We start from the raw sequence: 19,210 nt of genomic DNA on the forward strand, positions 1-19,210 counted from the left end.
GTTAGTGGTAAATTTAGGTCGATAATTTCTGAGTTTATTTGTGAAAAAAATGGAAATTTGGCGAAAATTTTGAAAATTTCGCAATTTTCACATTTTTAATTTTTATTCTGTTAAACCAGAGAGTTATGTGACACAAAATAGTTAATAAATAACATTTCCCACATGTCTACTTTACATCAGCACAATTTTGGAAACAAATTTTTTTTTAGCTAGGAAGTTATAAGGGTTAAAATTTGACCAGTGATTTCTCATTTTTACAACAAAATTTACAAAACCATTTTTTTTAGGGACCACCTCACATTTGAAGTCAGTTTGAGGGTTCTATATGGCTGAAAATACCCAAAAGTGACACCATTCTAAAAACTGCACCCCTCAAGGTGCTCAAAACCACATTCAAGAAGTTTATTAACCCTTCAGGTGTTTCACAGCAGCAGAAGCAACATAGAAGTAAAAAATGAACATTTAACTTTTTAGTCACAAAAATGATCTTTTAGCAACAATTTTTTTATTTTCCCAAGGGTAAAAGGAGAAACTGGACCACGAACATTGTTGTCCAATTTGTCCTGAGTACACTGATACCTCATATGTGGGGGTAAACCACTGTTTGGGCGCACGGCAGGGCTCGGAAGGGAAGGAGCGCCATTTGACTTTTTGAATGAAAAATTGGCTCCAATCTTTAGCGGACACCATGTCGCGTTTGGAGAGCCCCCGTGTGCCTAAACATTGGAGCTCCCCCACAAGTGACCCCATTTTGGAAACTAGACCCCCCAAGGAACTTATCTAGAAGCATAGTGAGAACTTTAAACCCCCAGGTGCTTCACAAATTGATCCGTAAAAATGAAACAGTACTTTTTTTTCACAAAAAAATTATTTTAGCCTCAATTTTTTCATTTTCACATGGGCAACAGGATAAAATGGATCCTAAAATTTGTTGGACAATTTCTCCTGAGTACACCGATACCTCACATGTGGGGGTAAACCACTGTTTGGGTGCACTGCAAGGCTCGGAAGGGGAGGCGTGCCATTTGACTTTTTGAATGGAAAATTAGCTCCAATCGTTAGCGGACACCATGTCGCGTTTGGAGAGCCCCTGTGTGCCTAAACATTGGAGCTCCCCTACAAGTGACCCCATTTTGGAAACTAGACCCCCCAAGGAACTTATCTAGATGCATAGTGAGCACTTATAACCCCCAGGTGCTTCACAGAAGTTTATAACGCAGAGCCTTGAAAATAAAAAATAATTTTTCTTTCCTCAAAAATAATTTTTAGCCCAGAATTTTTTATTTTCCCAAGGGTAATAGGAGAAATTGGACCCCAAATGTTTTTGTCCAGTTTGTCCTGAGTACGACGATACCCCATATGTGGGGGTAAACCCCTGTTTGGGCGCACGGCAGGGCTTGGAAGGGAAGGCATGCCATTTGGCTTTTTGAATGGAAAATTAGCTCCAATCATTAGCGGACACCATGTCGCGTTTGAAGAGCCCCTGTGTGCCTAAACATTGGAGCTCCCACACATATGAACCCATTTTGGAAACTAGACCTCCCAAGGAACTAATCTAGATGTGTGGTGAGCACTTTGAACCCCCAAGTGCTTCACAGAAGTTTATAACGCAGAGCCATGAAAATAAAAAATAATTTTTCTTTTCTCAAAAATGATTTTTTAGCCCACAATTTTTTATTTTCCCAAGGGTAACAGGAGAAATTGGACCCCAAAAGTTGTTGTCCAGTTTCTCCCGAGTACGCTGATACCCCATATGTGGGGGTAAACCACTGTTTGAGCACATGCCGGGGTTCGGAAGGGAAGTAGTGACGTTTTGAAATGCAGACTTTGATGGAATGGTCTGCGGGCATCATGTTACGTTTGCAGAGCCCCTGATGTGCCTAAACAGTAGAAACCCCCCACAAGTGACCCCATTTTGGAAACTAGACCCTCCAAGGAACTTATCTAGATGTGTGGTGAGCACGTTCAACCCCCAAGAGCTTCACAGAAGTTTACAACGCAGAGCCGTGAAAATAAAAAATCATTTTTCTTTCCTCAAAAAAGATGTTTTAGCAAGCAATTTTTTATTTTCCCAAGGGTAACAGGAGAAATTTGACCCCAAAAGTTGTTGTCCAGTTTCTCCTGAGTACGCTGATACCCCATATGTGGGGGTAAACCACTGTTTGGGCGCACGTCAGGGCTCGGAAGGGAAGTAGTGACATTTGAAATGCAGACTTTGATGGAATGGTCTGCGGGCGTCATGTTGCATTTGCAGAGCCCCTGATGTGCCTAAACAGTAGAAACACCCCACAAGTGACCCCATTTTGGAAACTAGACCCCCCAAGGAACTTATCTAGATGTGTTGTGAGCACTTTCAACCCCCAAGTGTTTCACAGAAGTTTATAACGCAGAGCCGTGAAAATAAAAAATAATTGTTCTTTCCTCAAAAATTATGTTTTAGCAAGTAATTTTTTATTTTTGCAAGGGTAACAGGAGAAATTGGACCCCAATAGTTGTTGCCCAGTTTGTCCTGAGTACACTGGTACCCCATATGTGGGGGTAAACCACTGTTGGGGCGCACGTCGGGGCTTGGAAGGGAGGGAGCACCATTTGACTTTTTGAACGCAAGATTGGCTGAAATCAATGGTGGCGCCATGTTACGTTTGTAGACCCCTGATGTGCCTAAACAGTGGAAACCCCTCAATTCTAACTTCAACACTAACTCCAACACACCCCTAACCCTAATCCCAACTGTAGCCATAACCCTAATCACAACCCTAATCCCAACACACCCCTAACCACAACCCTAACCCCAACACAGCCATAACCCTAATCCCAACCCTAACCACAACTGTAACCCCAACACACCCCTAACCCTATCCGTAACCCTAACCACAAGCCTAATCTTAACCCTATTTCCAACCCTAGCCCTAATTCCAACCCTAACTCTAATTCCAACCCTAAGGCTATGTGCCCACGTTGCGGATTCGTGTGAGATTTTTCCGCACGATTTTTGAAAAATCTGCAGGTAAAATGCACTGCGTTTTACCTGCGGATTTACAGCGGATTTCCAGTGCTTTTTTGTGCGGATTTCACCTGCGGATTCCTATTGAGGAACAGGTGTAAAACGCTGCGGAATTCGCACAAATTGACATGCTGCGGAAAATACAACGCAGCGTTTCCGCACGGAATTTTCATTTTCATTTTCACATCAGGGTTTCCTGCCATGGCCGATGATATTGCAGCATCGGCCATGGCTGGATTGTAATATTTCACCAGTTGTTTAGGTGAAATATTACAAATCGCTCTGATTGGCAGTTTCACTTTCAACAGCCAATCAGAGCGATCGTAGCCACGGAGGGGTTAAGCCACCCCCCCGGGCTCAAGTACCACTCCCCCTGTCCCTGCAGATCGGGTGAAATTGAAGTTAACCCTTTCACCCGATCTGCAGGGACGCGATCATTCCATGACGCCACATAGGCGTCATGGGTCGGATTGGCACAGGTTTTCATGACGCCTACGTGGCGTCATGGGTCGGGAAGGGGTTAACAGTTAATCAGCTGTTGCTGACTATATGAGCTTTTGCCTGAGTACATGAACTGTTGGCAGAATACTCAGCATATGAGCTGGTACTTTTAGTACCTGGCAGAGGTCCTTTAAGTGTGGCAGATAATGTAATACTCTTCTATTTTAGTGTGTGGCTGTGCACACTATCTCAGCAGTGATAGAGAAGTATTTGAGAATGGAAAAGGCAAATGCCGAACAGGACCCTGGACACAATTCTAACCCAGATGAAGGCCCTAGTATGAGAGGTCGACAAAAGAAAAAAGACAAGACGGTAAGCTCAAGGCAATACAGTGAAAGCTATCTTTCATTTGGATTTACTTTCACTGGGGATGCGACAGCACCAACACCACTGTGCTTGGTGTGTGGTGAGAAGCTATCCAATAGCGCCATGGTGCCAAGCAAGCTTAAACGCCATCTCCAAACGAAACACCCTTCCGTTCAAAACAAGCCGATGGAGTATTTTGTACGCTTACGTACAAACAATGAGAAACGGGCAACTTTTTTGAGAAAAAGCACAAAGGTAAATGAGAGAGCCCTCAAAGCTAGCTACATTGTTGCTGAACTCATAGCGAAATCAAAAAAGTCACACACTGTGGCAGAAACATTAATACTGCCAGCTTGTAAAGCTATTGTAAATGAGATGCTTGGCCCTGACGCAGCCAAAGAGATAGCTAAAGTGCCTCTCTCTGATAACACAATTGCCAGACGGATTGATGACATGTCTGCGGACATTGAAACAGTTGTTTTGGAAAAGGTGTGGATCAGTAAGACATTTGCCTTGCAACTTGATGAGTCGACGGATATCAGTGGACATTGTCAGCTGTTGGCCAATGTGCGTTTTGTGGATGGAGAAGCCATTAGAGAAAACTTCCTATTTTGCAAGGCACTGCCAGAAAAATCAACAGGAGAGGTAATATTCCAGGTCACATCGGAATATCTTGATAAAAGTGGGCTTACATGGGAGAACTGCACAGGTGTCTGCACTGATGGAGCCGCAGCCATGGTCGGGCGCATCAAAGGCTTTGTAAGTAGGGTTAAAGAAAGAAACCCAGATGTTCTTGTTACCCACTGTTTCTTGCACCGTGAGGCCCTCGTTGCGAAGACCTTACCAGCAGATCTAGCTCCCGTGTTGGATGATGTTGTGCGCATAGTGAACTTTGTGAAGACGCGACCTTTGAGATGTCGCTTATTTGCGTCTTTGTGTACAGAAATGGGAGCGGAACATAAAATCTTATTGCTCCACACGGAGGTCAGGTGGCTGTCACGCGGCAAAGTGCTGGCCCGTGTGTATGAGTTGCGAGAGGAACTTAAAATATTTCTGACAAACGAGAGGTCCGATTATTCAAAGCTGCTTGCAAGTGATGAGTGGTGTGCAAAGCTGGCATACCTGGCTGATATATTTCAATATCTGAATGAACTAAACACACGGATGCAAGGCCGAAATGAAAACCTGCTTACAAGCACTGATAAAATGAACGGATTCCGTTTAAAGTTGCAGCTCTGGCAGCAACATGTGCAGGGAGGCAACCTTCAGATGTTCCCGCTCACCGAGAAACTGCATGATGACAACACTGCTGCAATGTGCGAGGTGATTGGCAGACATTTGAAAACTCTTTTGAGGAGAAGTTATCGTTTTATTTCTCTTCAACCTTCACAGAATGCCTTGACTGGGTTAGGGACCCATACAGCTCATTATCCGTTGCTGGAAAGGACATGACTTTAAAGGAGCAAGAGGAACTAATTGAACTGAAGCAAGATCGCAATTTAAAGCTAAAGTTTGCTGATCTTCCTTTGGACAGTTTTTGGTTATCTGTTGCCAAGGAGTTCCCCATTCTGGCCAACAAAGCTATTTTGACATTGCTCCCATTTTCGACTACATATCTATGTGAGCTGGGCTTCTCAAGCTTGACTGCGATAAAAACTAAAAACAGGGAGAGACTGAGAACTGTTGAGGAAGAGCTTCGTGTGTGTCTCTCCACCATTCCTGCCAGGATATCCCTTTTGTGTTTATCGAAACAGGCCCAGGTTTCACACTGAGCGAGTATAAATACATTTAGAATCTATATTATTAACTATATGTAGAATATGTACTGTTTTAGTGTCATTTTGTGCCATTTTGGTTGGTGGTGTGCCCCGGGATTTTTTAAGTATAAAAAGTGTGCCGCGGCTCAAAAAAGGTTGAAAATCACTGAGCTAAATGACTGATTTCAAGGAAAATGTTGTATCAAGGGGCGGTATTCTCAACAACCCTGATCACAATCTGATCTGCATGATTTAATCCTTCTCAGGACCTTACTGTCACGGGGAGACTAGGTAGGCTAAGGCTGGTTACCCGGGCCCCTGCGATATCACTCAGACTAGGGAAAACCCTGTCTTTCCCTCTCCCAGAATTTACACTAATGGTGTGCTTGTCTGGGCCACCAGGCCTGGCCCTGACTCCTGTTTCAGCCCTATGCTGAAACCACCACCCGCCACCCAGTGAATAGACCACACACCAACCCCCACAGAAAGCACGGACAGGGAAAACTAAAAAACGCACCACGCCGCAGACACACAGGAAAACACAATAATGTACCCAGGGCAAAACAAATACAAATATAGGAAGGAGAAATATAACAAAGGATAATACACCACCAGATACGATATTTCTACTCCAAGACCACCACTCCAGACCGAGATCACCAGGCACAAGACACAAGCTATAATCGGTGACGCCCAAAGTCCAGCAATACTATTTAAAGGCCGTGGGCGTGACCCAGCCTCCAACCCGAGTACCAGCTAGATTAACCCTGGGCAACCTGGATAAAAATCTAGCCGGCGCCACTGAGCGTATAGTGGACGAATGTGGAATTACCGCTGTCTGTCGGACGCCCTAGTGTGAATAGCGTCCGACATGACAGTACCCCGCCTTCTACGAGGGACCCCAGGGCCCTCACGACTTATAGGACCTGGCTTGTCCGGATGGCGGCGGTGAAACATACTGACCAGCCGGTCCGCATGTATGTCCGAGGCTGGTACTCAAGACCTCTCCTCCGGCCCATAACCACGCCAGTGTACCAGAAACTGTAAAGTGCGGCGCACTACTCGAGAGTCAACCACCTTGGAGACTTCAAATACCAAATTGCCATCCACCAAGACTGGAGGTGGCATCGGCGCCGCGTCCACGGAACCCACCACCTTTTTTAATAAAGATCTGTGGAACACGTTGTGTATCTTGTATACCGTAGGGAGCTCCAATCGGTAGGCTACCGGGTTAATGATGGCGGCGACCCTAAATGGACCAATAAACCTTGGACCTAATTTCAGGGATGGTATTTTGAGTCTTATGTTTTTTGTAGACAACCACACCCAATCACCCACACTCAGGTCCGGACCTGGCATACGTCTACTGTCAGCCACACGTTTGTACCTAGCACCCACGCTCAGCAAGCGCTGTTTCACTCTCCTCCAGACAGATGACAGTTGTGCTCCTAGCTGGTCCTCCTCTGGGACGCCAGCAGAGCCCCCCTGACGCAGAGTACAAAATTGAGGATGGTGCCCGTAAACACAAAAGAACGGGGACTCCCCAGACGATTCCTGGCGGTGATTATTTATGGCAAACTCCGCCTAAGGAAAGAACGTCGACCACTCCTCCTGATTGTCAGAAACAAAGCAGCGTAAATACTGCTCCAAATTCTGGTTCATACGCTCGGTCTGACCATTTGACTGAGGATGAAACGCCAAAGAATGAGACAACTTGATCCCCAGCCGTGAGCAAAAAGCTTTCCAAAATTTTGCCACAAACTGAGTACCCCTATCAGACACGGTCAGACGGGACCCCGTGAAGTCTAACCACCTCCTTAACAAATACCTGAGCCAGAGTCTTCGCGTTAGGCAACAAAGGCAAGGACACAAAGTGTGACATCTTTGAGAACCGATCAACAACCACCAGGATGACCGTGTTCCCAGCTGAGGAGGGCAAGTCTGTAATAAAATCCATGGAGATCTCCGTCCAAGGCCTACTGGGTACCCCGAGAGGATGTAGTGTGCCAGCAGGACGGGAGCAGGGCGTCTTAGCCCTAGCGCACGTGGTGCATGCTGACACGTACGAGACCACGTCCTGTCGGATTTTGGGCCACCAAAACCGACGCGACACCAACTCCAAGGTACCTCTAACCCCTGGGTGGCCAGCCAGCACAGCATCATGATGCTCACCCAACACCTTTAGGCGAAGATGGAGCGGTACAAACGATTTGTTAATGGGAAGCTCTGGTGGTACCTCCTCCTGAGCCTCGGCAATCTCAGCCTCAACCTCGGTAGTGAGAGCCGAGACCACTTCACCCTTTTGGAGGATGGGTACCGGATCTTCCCGAGGTTCTCCCCCCGGAAAACACCTGGACAAAGCATCCGCCTTAGTGTTCTTAGACTCCGGTCGGTAAGTAACAAAAAAGTTGAATCGCGGGAAAAACAATGCCCAGCGAGCCTGCCTGGGGGACAGACGCTTGGCTGACTCTAAATAAAGCAGATTTTTATGGTCGGTGATAACTGTAACCTGGTGGACCGACCCCTCCAAGAAGTGTCGCCATTCCTCAAAAGCCAACTTGATAGCCAACAACTCCCTGTTGCCGATATCGTAGTTACGTTCGGCAGGCGACAGCTTCTTGGAAAAGTAGGCGCATGGATGCAACTCGCCCAAGGATGAGCCTTGTGACAGCACAGCCCCCACTCCAACCTCAGACGCATCGACTTCCACGGTAAATGGTTTTGATACGTCCGGTTGCACCAGAATGGGGGCCGAAGCAAAACTGTTCTTCAGGAATTCGAATGCGCGCACAGCAGCCTCAGACCAGGCGGAGAAATTGGTACCATTTTTCGTCATGTCAGTGAGCGGTTTAGCAATGATAGAAAAATTTTTGATAAACTTTCTATAATAGTTAGAAAACCCAAGGAACCGCTGGAGTGCTTTTATGTTATCAGGCCGTTCCCAATGCAGCACCGCTTGCACCTTAGCGGTGTCCATTTTAAACCCTGAAGCAGACACAATATAACCCAAGAAAGGCAACTCCTGAACCGAAAATACACATTTCTCAAGTTTTGCATAGAGCTTATTCTCTCTGAGTAGCTGTAACACCTGCCTCACATGCTCTAAATGAGTATCACGGTCGCATGAATAAATGAGAATGTCATCTAGGTACACAATAACGAATTTCCCCAGGACATGCGAGAATACATCATTTATGAAATGTTGAAACACAGCAGGCGCGTTTGTCAACCCAAATGGCATCACCAAATTTTCAAAATGACCCTCAGGAGTATTAAAAGCCGTCTTCCACTCATCCCCTTGACGGACTCTTATGAGGTTGTACGCCCCCCTGAGGTCTAGCTTGGAAAACCACTTAGCACCAGCCACCTGGTTGAACACATCAGGTATCAGCGGCATAGGGTATGGATCACGAACCGTAATCTGGTTTAACTCCCTGAAATCCAGACACGGGCGTAATCCGCCATCTTTCTTCTTAATGAAGAAGAACCCCGCTGCCACAGGCGAGGACGAAGGCCTGATGTGCCCTTTGTTCAGACTCTCAGCAATGTAGTCTTTTAAAGCTTGCATCTCAGGACCAGAGATGTTAAACATCCTAGCTTTCGGCAATTTGGCCCCTGGTTTTAACCTAATAGTACAGTCATAGGATCGATGTGGTGGCAATTCTGAGCAACCCTTCTCAGAGAACACATCCGCGAAATCCAGCAGAGACTCAGGAATGCTAGGAGTCACAGCGGACACACATGCGGCCAGGCAATTCTCCTGGCAAAATCCGCTCCACTGGATTATGTCCTGGGTTTTCCTGTCAATCACCGGGTTGTGCATAGATAACCATGGAAAACCCAGAACCATTTGTGCAGGAAGATTACTGAGCACCTTACATGTAACTTACTCCGAATGTAGGACCCCAATGTGGAGTTTAACCTCAGCCACAAACTCCGTAATCTCCCCCTGTGGGAGAGGAGCGGCATTGATGGTGACCAACCGGATAGGATGAGGCAGTTTTTCGATCCTGAACCCGGCTGTGCGTGCAAACTCCTCATCAATGAGATTAGTGGCAGAACCACTATCCACAAACACAGTGATTGGCAGCTCTCTGCCAGCGACCATAACTTTGGCAGGGAGGATACATTGAGAGACCACCATGGAAGATATGCATAAGCTCAGATTGGCCTCTTCCACACCCTTTGAGCTTAGTAGTTTTCCGCCGTTGCACTTTTCTTAGATAACAGAGGACAAGCATTTACATAATGCCAATTTTTACCACAGCAAAAACAGGCTCCCTGCTTCCTGAGCAAAGGGGCTCGATGATGTGACACCCCTACGATTTGCATGGGCTCCGTGGGCTCACCTGCAGCAACCTCACGTGTACCTACGCTCTCTCCCATAGGCGGCGTCTCTTGCGCCCCCTGACGCAAACGGCGATCAATGTGGATAACAAGACTCATAGCAGACTCTAGAGAAGCAGGAGTCTCATACATCAGGAAGGCTTGTTTAACCCTTCTCGAAACCCCATGAACAAACTGACTCTGCAGCGCAGGGTCATTCCATTGTGTGTCCACCGCCCAGCGGCGAAATTCAGAACAGTAATCCTCCGCCATTCGCTCCCCCTGGCGGAGAGCGCGTATTTTAGACTCTGCTGGAGCCATTCTGTCAGGATCATCATAAATGAGCCCAAGAGCAGAAAAAAAACTCTCCACTGAGTTAAATGCAACTGAATCAGATGGTAAAGAAAATGCCCATGCTTGGGGGTCCCCGTTCAGTAATGACAACACCAGGCCCACACGCTGAGCCTCATTACCTGAAGAGATCGGGCGCATACGAAAATATAATTTGCAAGCTTCACGAAAAATAACAAATTTACTGTGTTCCCCAGCAAACCTCTCAGGTAAAGGGATCTTTGGCTCTGCAACCCTACCTGCAGTTTCAGCTTGCACATTAGATACTACTAGACCCTGTTGCTGAACCGCCCCCTTCAACTCAGTGACCTGTAAGGACAGCGCCTCCAACTGGCGGGTTATGGAAGTCATGGGATCCATGGAATACAAAATTTGGGGGCCGATTGTAATGTCATGGGGAGACTAGGTAGGCTAAGGCTGGTTACCCGGGCCCCTGCGATATCACTCAGACTAGGGAAAACCCTGTCTGTCCCTCTCCCAGAATTTACACTAATGGTGTGCTTGTCTGGGCCACCAGGCCTGGCCCTGACTCCTGTTTCAGCCCTATGCTGAAACCACAACCCGCCACCCAGTGAATAGACCACACACCAACCCCCACAGAAAGCATGGACAGGGAAAACTAAAAAACGCACCACGCCGCAGACACACAGGAAAACACAATAATGTGCCCAGGGCAAAACAAATACAAATATAGGAAGGAGAAATATAACAAAGGATAATACACCACCAGATACGATATTTCTACTCCAAGACCACCACTCCAGACCGAGATCACCAGGCACAAGACAAAAGCTATAATCGGCGACGCCCAAAGTCCAGCAATACTATTTAAAGGCCGTGGGCGTGACCCAGCCTCCAACCCGAGTACCAGCTAGATTAACCCTGGGCAACCTGGATAAAAATCTAGCCGGCGCCACTGAGCGTATAGTGGACGAATGTGGAATTACCGCTGTCTGTCGGACGCCCTAGTGTGAATAGCGTCTGACATGACACTTACTAAGGACAAGAGGACATTAATTGCGTGTGCAGGAAAAGCAATCAAGACATCTTAATAGGAAAGGGTTCTTTACAGTTAGAGCAATCAGACTGTGGAAAGACCACAAGAGGTATTAATTAGTGATGAGCGAGCGTGCTGGCATAAGGTGTTATCTGAGTATCATCGGGTGCTAACCTAGTGTCTTCAGCGTGCTCGAAAAATATGTTCAAGTCCCCGCGGCTGCATGTCTGGCGGCTGTTTGACAGTCACAACACATGAGGGATTGCCTAACAAACAGACAATCCCTGCATGCGTTGCAGCTGTTAAAACATACGGGGAATCAAACATATTTTTTGAGCACATCGAAGACACTCAGATAAGATCCTATCTGAGCACGTTCACTCATCACTATTAAAACTGAGCCACCAGTGATCAGCTGGAAAGTGGCGTCCATCACTACAAGCCACCACAAACAAGCAGCACAGTTTTCACTGACATCAATCAGAAACCCGTGTGATGCACAAAACCGCAAATCAAGAGGTGCTGATAAACTATAATAAATTATCGAGACAAAAACAGTCATTCAAAAACAATCATATGAAATCGTAATAAAAACACAGATTTATCTTTACAGAGAATTATTTTTTTCTGCAGAACAAATTGCAGAAGAATGTGGAGATACCTCACGTCTTCTGCCTTCCTTTTCCCGTCTTTCTTCATGTCGTCTTTCTCGATCTTCATTTCTGTGTTTGCTTTTTTCTAAGATTGAAACATTAAGAAGTGACATTAACAACACACTGGTGGCCATAATTGTGGAAACCTTTTGTAAAAGAAAAAATAAATAAGGATTTTTGTGTACTCACCGTAAAATCCTTTTCTCCGAACCACTCATTGGGGGACACAGGACCTGTAGTGCAGGTACCTCCATTGTGCTGCTGTTGCTGGTGATTTTTTGGATGGTGCACGGTTAAGGATAAAAACCCTCAATCCACTCTCCCTTTCATAGGGAGATGGAGAGGAACCGTTCACCTCTTTGCTTCATTCGCTAAACAATGGTGGAGCAGTGGGGGCTGCACGGACACCAAAACGGAGGGTGCCTCGGTTTATCCAAAGGATTCAATCCTCGAGGACAGGGCTGGTTGTCCGGCATTAGGCCTGGCTGAAGAAGAGGGTACATGTAGGCGACACTCCATGTGCTCGTCTGTTGATGGTGCGGGGAGATCGGTGCCCTTTAAGAGATCCGTCGCCCCTAAAAATCAGCCCAGGCGTGGCACCCACGTCGCACAAGAGGATATGTGGGGGAGATCGGAGCCTTGAAAGGATCCGTCGCCCCTTTGTCCAGGTAAAAATTCTTAAGAATTAGAAATGTAAATAAAAAAGAGTTTTTGGTCTGAATAGCAGACTCGTGTGCCTCCTACGGACACTAAGGCTACTTTCACACTAGCGTTAACTGCATTACGTTTCAAAACGTCTTTTTTCAGAAAAAACGCATCCAGCAAAACTTTTTGCTGGATGCGTTTTTTTCCCATAGACTTGTATTGGCGACGTATGGCGACGGATTGGCATACGTCGTGTACGTTTTACGACGGATGCGTCGAAATTTGGCGACACGTCGTCTCAAAAAAACGTAGATTGTAACGTTTTTTGTCTCCGCCTAAAAAACGTGTCGCGACGCATCCTGCGGCATACGTCGTTGGCTGCAATGGAAGCCTATGAGCGACGGATGCGTCGGGACACGTCGTACGACGCAATGCAGCGCTGCAATACGTTTTTTTTACACTGAGCATGCTCAGAAGAAGTATTTTGTTGCCAATTGGCCAGACACCCCCAAATCTATATAAACCTGGCCTGGGCCTTGAACCCCACATATGCCAGCAAGACACAGAGAAGCAAAGAAGCCTGCCAGCAAGAGCCAGCCTGCCACAAGACCCCAGCCAAGCACAAGACCCCAGCCAGCCTGTCACAAGACTGCAGCCAGCCTGCCACAAGACTCCAGCCATCCTGCCACAAGACTCCAGCCATCCTGCCACAAGACTCCAGACATCCTGCTACAAGACTCCAGCCACCATAGCCAGTGTGAGTATTGCAATTTTAGTGTGCATCTGTGTGCCTGTGCATTTCTGTGTGTATGAGGTACTACTGACTACAGCAAGAGCTTAAAACCTGAAGAGAACCTGAGGCCTGCCATCGTCCTGCACCAGCCAGTGCCATGCTAGAGTCCAGATCCACCATGATGCCAGCCACTGTGAAGACCTGCTGCTTCAGCCAAAGGATTGTCAGCCTTTTGTATGTGTGTGTGTGTATGCGTCTTCTGATTGGTTTCACCTTTCTGCCTTTGTTGTACATATGTGTATTTGCATAAAGCTATGTGCGTGCATGTGTATGTGTGCATTTTTGGACGGCTGTGTGCTTTTGTACCATGTGCCTGCACCATATTATGCCTTTGCCAATTTTATGCCTGTTCATGTGGGAGGGTATGTGTCCATGTGCAGGATTGCATCAGGATGTGGTCAGGATTTTCCATCAGTATTTGTACGCCAAAACCAGGAGTGGGTGATAAAAGCAAAAGTGTGCCTGTTTTCGTATTATACTTTACCTAATTTTTACACTCCTGGTTTTGGCTTACAAATACTGATGGGAAATCCTGCCCAAATTCTGATGCGATCCTGAATGTGGACACATACCATGCATGTTTTTTGGGTACGTCTTGTTGATGGCATGTGCATTTGTCCATGCTGTATAATTGGTTATTTGCCTTTTTCTGATGTATTGACTGTATAGTGGTCTGTGCAGCATGTGGTTTAATTTTTTTTTTTTTTTTTTTAAATCTGATGTGTTTTTTAAAAAAGTCTAGCGGTGTGCAGCTTGTGGTTTGAATGTGTGAGTGTGGGGTTTTTCTATTTAATAAAAGTGTTGAATTTTTTTTTATTACAGTTATAACCATTTGCAGTTGAAGTACTTGTATTTAAAATAAAGAGCATGTCAGCTCCTTGTGATGTTTAAAAAAAAAAGTGCAAAAAAAAAATTTTAATAAAATGTTTATTAAAAAAATGTCCGTAGTATTATTTCATAAAGGTAAATTTAAAACTGGTGTATGTACCAATGGTTACACATGCAATACAGGGTTGGTTGAGGGCTCATTTTTTTTAATAAAGGTTAACCTGTAAAGTATTTTTTTTTTTTTTTTGGGGGGGGAGAGGTTATTTATTTTAAATAAAATGTGTCAAATATATTTTTTCATGGTGTTAACATTAAAAAATTTTGTTTTTTGGGACATGGAAATGAATGGTATAACGTGCAACTTTTTGGGGGGGTTTTGGTGTTCACCTGTATGAACATTTCTGACATCATTTTAGTAGGGTGTTTATCATTGAACATTACCTAGTTCAGGGGGTGGTCTAACTATAGATCCATTATACATATAACAGATAAACCAGGACACAGCCGCTGCCCACCAGGACACAGCCACTGCCCACCAGGACACAGCCGCTGCCCACCAGGACACAGCCGCTGCCCACCAGGACACAGCCACTGCCCACCAGGACACAGCCGCTGCCCACCAGGACCACAGCTAAAGAGCTAGAAGTAAGTTTTGAAGACCCCAATCTGCTACTTCAATGTGTCGAGCAGATTGCAAGTGTGTCTTTAACTTACAGAACCACCAGGACACAGCCGCTGCCCACCAGGACACAGCCGCTGCCCACCAGGACACAGCCACTGCCCACCAGGACACAGCCGCTGCCCACCAGGACCACAGCTAAAGAGCTAGAAGTAAGTTTTGAAGACCCCAATCTGCTACTTCAATGTGTCGAGCAGATTGCAAGTGTGTCTTTAACTTACAGAACCACCAGGACACAGCCGCTGCCCACCAGGACACAGCCGCTGCCCACCAGGACACAGCCACTGCCCACCAGGACACAGCCGCTGCCCACCAGGACCACAGCTAAAGAGCTAGAAGTAAGTTTTGAAGACCCCAATCTGCTACTTCAATGTGTCGAGCAGATTGCAAGTGTGTCTTTAACTTACAGAACCACCAGGACACAGCCGCTGCCCACCAGGACACAGCCGCTGCCCACCAGGACACAGCCACTGCCCACCAGGACACAGCCGCTGCCCACCAGGACCACAGCTAAAGAGCTAGAAGTAAGTTTTGAAGACCCCAATCTGCTACTTCAATGTGTCGAGCAGATTGCAAGTGTGTCTTTAACTTACAGAACCACCAGGACACAGCCGCTGCCCACCAGGACACAGCCGCTGCCCACCAGGACACAGCCACTGCCCACCAGGACACAGCCGCTGCCCACCAGGACCACAGCTAAAGAGCTAGAAGTAAGTTTTGAAGACCCCAATCTGCTACTTCAATGTGTCGAGCAGATTGCAAGTGTGTCTTTAACTTACAGAACCACCAGGACACAGCCGCTGCCCACCAGGACACAGCCGCTGCCCACCAGGACACAGCCACTGCCCACCAGGACACAGCCGCTGCCCACCAGGACCACAGCTAAAGAGCTAGAAGTAAGTTTTGAAGACCCCAATCTGCTACTTCAATGTGTCGAGCAGATTGCAAGTGTGTCTTTAACTTACAGAACCACCAGGACACAGCCGCTGCCCACCAGGACACAGCCGCTGCCCACCAGGACACAGCCGCTGCCCACCAGGACCACAAAACGATGTCCTCTTCTGACAGCCCTCCTCCACAGCAACAGCGTGTATCGGTAAGTTAACACAAAATTTTTTTTTTTTTTTAAATTTCTTTAAATTAAATTTTTATGGATAACTACATGCATACATTATGTTTCAACAGGAAGCTGAATCAGATGAGGAGCTGTCAGAAGGGGGCGAGACGGGTGGAGAGATGCAAGTGGAGGAGGAACCAAGTGTAAGTAGTGGTGAAACAGTTGCTTCGCACATCACACTGCACCATACACAAAACAGATTACTAAACACCTGCCTACCTTAACTGAGAATTTGTTTCCTTCATTTCAGGCTGCTGCTGCTGCTCCTGCTGCTGCCGCTGAAGGCTCTCCCAGACAGTCCCAGAGTCGGCGGACTCGTCGCCACGGTCGGCCATCAGTGAGTTTTTTTTTTTTGGGGGGAGGGGGATTCTATTGGTACTTTAGTATTTCAGTGTACTAATTTGTTTGTTTTCCTTTTTTTTTTTTTTTGACACAGGCTTCACAGCGTGCTCCCGCAGAAGAGGAGGATGATGATGATGATGACATTGATGTAGACTGTCTCATCGAGGAGGTTCGTGAGCGGGAGCCGCTGTGGAACATGGCTGACCGCAGGCATGCAGATACCGGTGTCACCCGTCGGCTCTGGGACGAAGTGTGTCGCACCCTGTTTCCAAGGCGGGAGAGCCTTCATCCTCAGCAGCAGAGCAAACTAGGTAAGTATTCACTTTCCAGTGATGTTTTGAGCTGACTGTAATGTATTGCATTTACCAATTTTTTGTTTTTTCTTTTGATTCTTGTCTTCACAGTTGGAAAGGTTAGGAAGCGGTGGCGGTCACTGAGGGATCGCTTTAAGAGGGAATTCAATGATGAGATGAAGGCCCCGAGTGGCTCTGCAGGAAGGAAGAGGAGCAGATATAAATATGGCCAGGCCCTCTCCTTCCTGAGGCGAACAATGCTGAGCAGAGTGTAAGTATTCTACAGCCCAATTATAACCATGTTAACCTGTCTACTTAGTTTGCTTTCAGTCAGGGCTTTTTCATTCCAATGTATTAATTTCTTTTTTTTTTTCTTTCACAGCACCTTCTCCAGCCACCGGGCGCCTGCATCTTCCTCTGCGCCCTCTGAAGCGATCCCTCCTGAGTCCGCCACTGAGGGCCACGTCGGTAGGCCCCACACCTCTGTCCCCTCCTCTGACCCCTCTGTCCTCTCCTCTGACCCCTCTGTCCCCTCCACTTCATCCGCCCCAAGCAGTGGAGCATTATTGCAGGCTTCATTGCTCGCATCTGATGCTGAACAGTTAGCGTTCCCTTTACCCCACCCCTCTGATCCTGCCACCTCGACACCACCATTAGGTTCGTGGCGGCAGCGCCAGAGGGGTCAGGAAAGGAGCTATGCTCCTGAGTTCTTACACCTGAATGCATCCTTCCAAGGCTCTTTCAAAATTTTGGGAGAGCAAGTGACTGCTGGTTTCAACATGGTGCAATCACGCATCAGTGAAACAAGCCAGGAAACCAGCAGTCGCTTGGATAGGCTGCATTCAGCTGTAAGTCCCGATCCGGCCAACCTTTTTTTCCAATCCATGCTCATGAGCATGGAGAAGCTTTCTTTTGAGCAACAGATGCGGGTAATGAATACCTGCCATAATGCTGCACTGCAGGCCATTAATGAGTCGACCCACACACCTCACCACACCTCCACTCCAATTCCACACCATACCCCCCATTACCAAACCCAGCCCCAATACCCACACCAGCAGCATTACCAAACCCAGCTCCAATCCCCACACCAGCACCATTACCAAACCCCACGCCACTCCCACTACCCTACCCAGTCACAATACCCGACCCAGTCCCCACAACAATCCCGGCCCCTAGACCAAATTACTTCCCCAATGTTTTCCTTACTGAACTTTTCTCTTCCACCTACCCCAACACCACCCCCCTCTGGTCAGCCTCTTGGTTTAACCCCCACTTCCACTGCACCCCAAACAAGTAGGGTTTCCCCACCTATCGACGTGGTCCAACCTTCCGGCACATCCTCCTCTCATATCTCCACCCAACACTTTGAAAATTTGTAAAGTGTGTAAATAAGATTCTAAAAAATGTTCTAATTTTTCTATAAAAATGTTGGAAAATATATATATATTTTTTTGGCAAAACAAAAAAAAAAAAAAAAAAAAGAGTTAAAATAAATTTCTGATTACAATTCTACTCTTTGTGTGTGTGTGGATTTATTAAGGTAATATAATAAAAAAAGGTTTAATAAAAACAAACACCAGACATGTAAAGGGTATAACATAATGGTTTTACTAGCAAGAAAACCACGCTTTTGGGCCTTTTTTTTGGGGGGGGGGGGGGCAGAAACACTTTTTTTACATAACCAAAACACATGGGAAACAGGTTACACATGGGAAACAGGTTACACAATCATGTCTTGCCACGGGATCCGCCCGACAGGTGAGACAAAATAATCGGCAAACTGGTCCCTCATCCTTGTAACTGAACTTGTAGAGCGAACCGAGCTGCTGCGGTAGTCCCACAAGGTGGTCTCCAACTCTTCATCATCCAAAGAAACGGGCTCCTTTGACAGGACAAAGTTGTGGAGCACCACACAGGCTTTAACTACCTCGTCTATAGTTGTTGTTTTCAGCTTGATAGCCGTCAGCAGAACTCGCCACTTCGCCGTCAATATGCCAAAGGAACACTCCACGACTCTTCGTGCTCTAGTAAGCCGGTAATTAAAGACCCGCTTGGTATGGTTTAAGTTCCGGCTACTGTACGGTTTCAGTAGGTGCAGCGACAGTTGAAAGGCTTCATCACCTACAAAGACATATTCCAGGGCTGGGTCATTTGTTCCTGGCAGTGGTCTGGCTGGCGGGAAATCGTAGCTCTCTCCATAAAGGCAACGACCCATCGGAGAGTTTTTAAACACTTGCGAATCATTGGACCGTCCATACGCTCCAATGTCCACGGCAAGGAACCTGCAGTTGGCGTCTGCAATAGCCATAAGGACGATGGAGAAATACTTCTTATAATTATAATACTCCGATCCTGTTCCTGCCGGTTTCGCAATCCTTATGTGTTTCCCGTCAACTGCACCCACACAATTAGGGAAATTGCAAATTTGCTGAAACTCTTCAGCACTTCGCAACCAGATTTCCGTGGATGGTTGGGGGATATACTCTGGTTGCAAAGTGGTCCAAACAGCCCGACATGTGTCCTTCACTATTCCAGAGATAGTTGAAATGCCCAGCCTGAACTGATAATGGAGCGAAGTCATAGATTCACCCGTAGCTAGGAAACTTTATAAAAAA

The 19,210-nt window shown here is 46.7% G+C and overlaps 2 protein-coding genes across 4 annotated transcripts in view; one reads left to right on the forward strand and one right to left on the reverse strand.

The window, feature by feature from the left end:
* Window positions 1-19,210, reverse strand: part of DYNC2I1 (dynein 2 intermediate chain 1) — a 120,410-nt gene that overhangs the window by 80,820 nt on the left and 20,380 nt on the right. For all 3 annotated transcript variants that reach the window (XM_077268563.1, XM_077268562.1, XM_077268565.1), the window contains exon 4: window positions 11,904-11,980. In XM_077268563.1, the coding sequence (XP_077124678.1) occupies window positions 11,904-11,980 (77 nt within the window). The remainder of the gene's footprint in view (window positions 1-11,903; window positions 11,981-19,210) is intronic.
* Window positions 13,561-18,247, forward strand: LOC143781764 (uncharacterized). The gene is made up of 6 exons (XM_077268566.1): window positions 13,561-15,936; window positions 16,026-16,100; window positions 16,208-16,294; window positions 16,394-16,610; window positions 16,704-16,863; window positions 16,975-18,247. The coding sequence occupies exons 1-6, from the start codon at window positions 15,769-15,771 to the stop codon at window positions 17,972-17,974; spliced, it is 1,707 nt and encodes a 568-aa protein (XP_077124681.1). The 5' UTR covers window positions 13,561-15,768; the 3' UTR covers window positions 17,975-18,247.

This window comes from Ranitomeya variabilis, chromosome 6, assembly GCF_051348905.1.
Source record: "Ranitomeya variabilis isolate aRanVar5 chromosome 6, aRanVar5.hap1, whole genome shotgun sequence".
NCBI lineage: Eukaryota > Metazoa > Chordata > Amphibia > Anura > Dendrobatidae > Ranitomeya > Ranitomeya variabilis.

Coding starts and splice junctions, on each gene's coding strand:
- LOC143781764 (XM_077268566.1), top strand. CDS start 15,769: ATGTGTCGAGCAGATTGCAAGTGTGTCTTTAACTTACAGAACCACCAG. Junction 16,101..16,207: donor AAGTGGAGGAGGAACCAAGT/GTAAGTAGTGGT, acceptor CCTTCATTTCAG/GCTGCTGCTGCTGCTCCTGC. Junction 16,295..16,393: donor GTCGCCACGGTCGGCCATCA/GTGAGTTTTTTT, acceptor TTTTTGACACAG/GCTTCACAGCGTGCTCCCGC.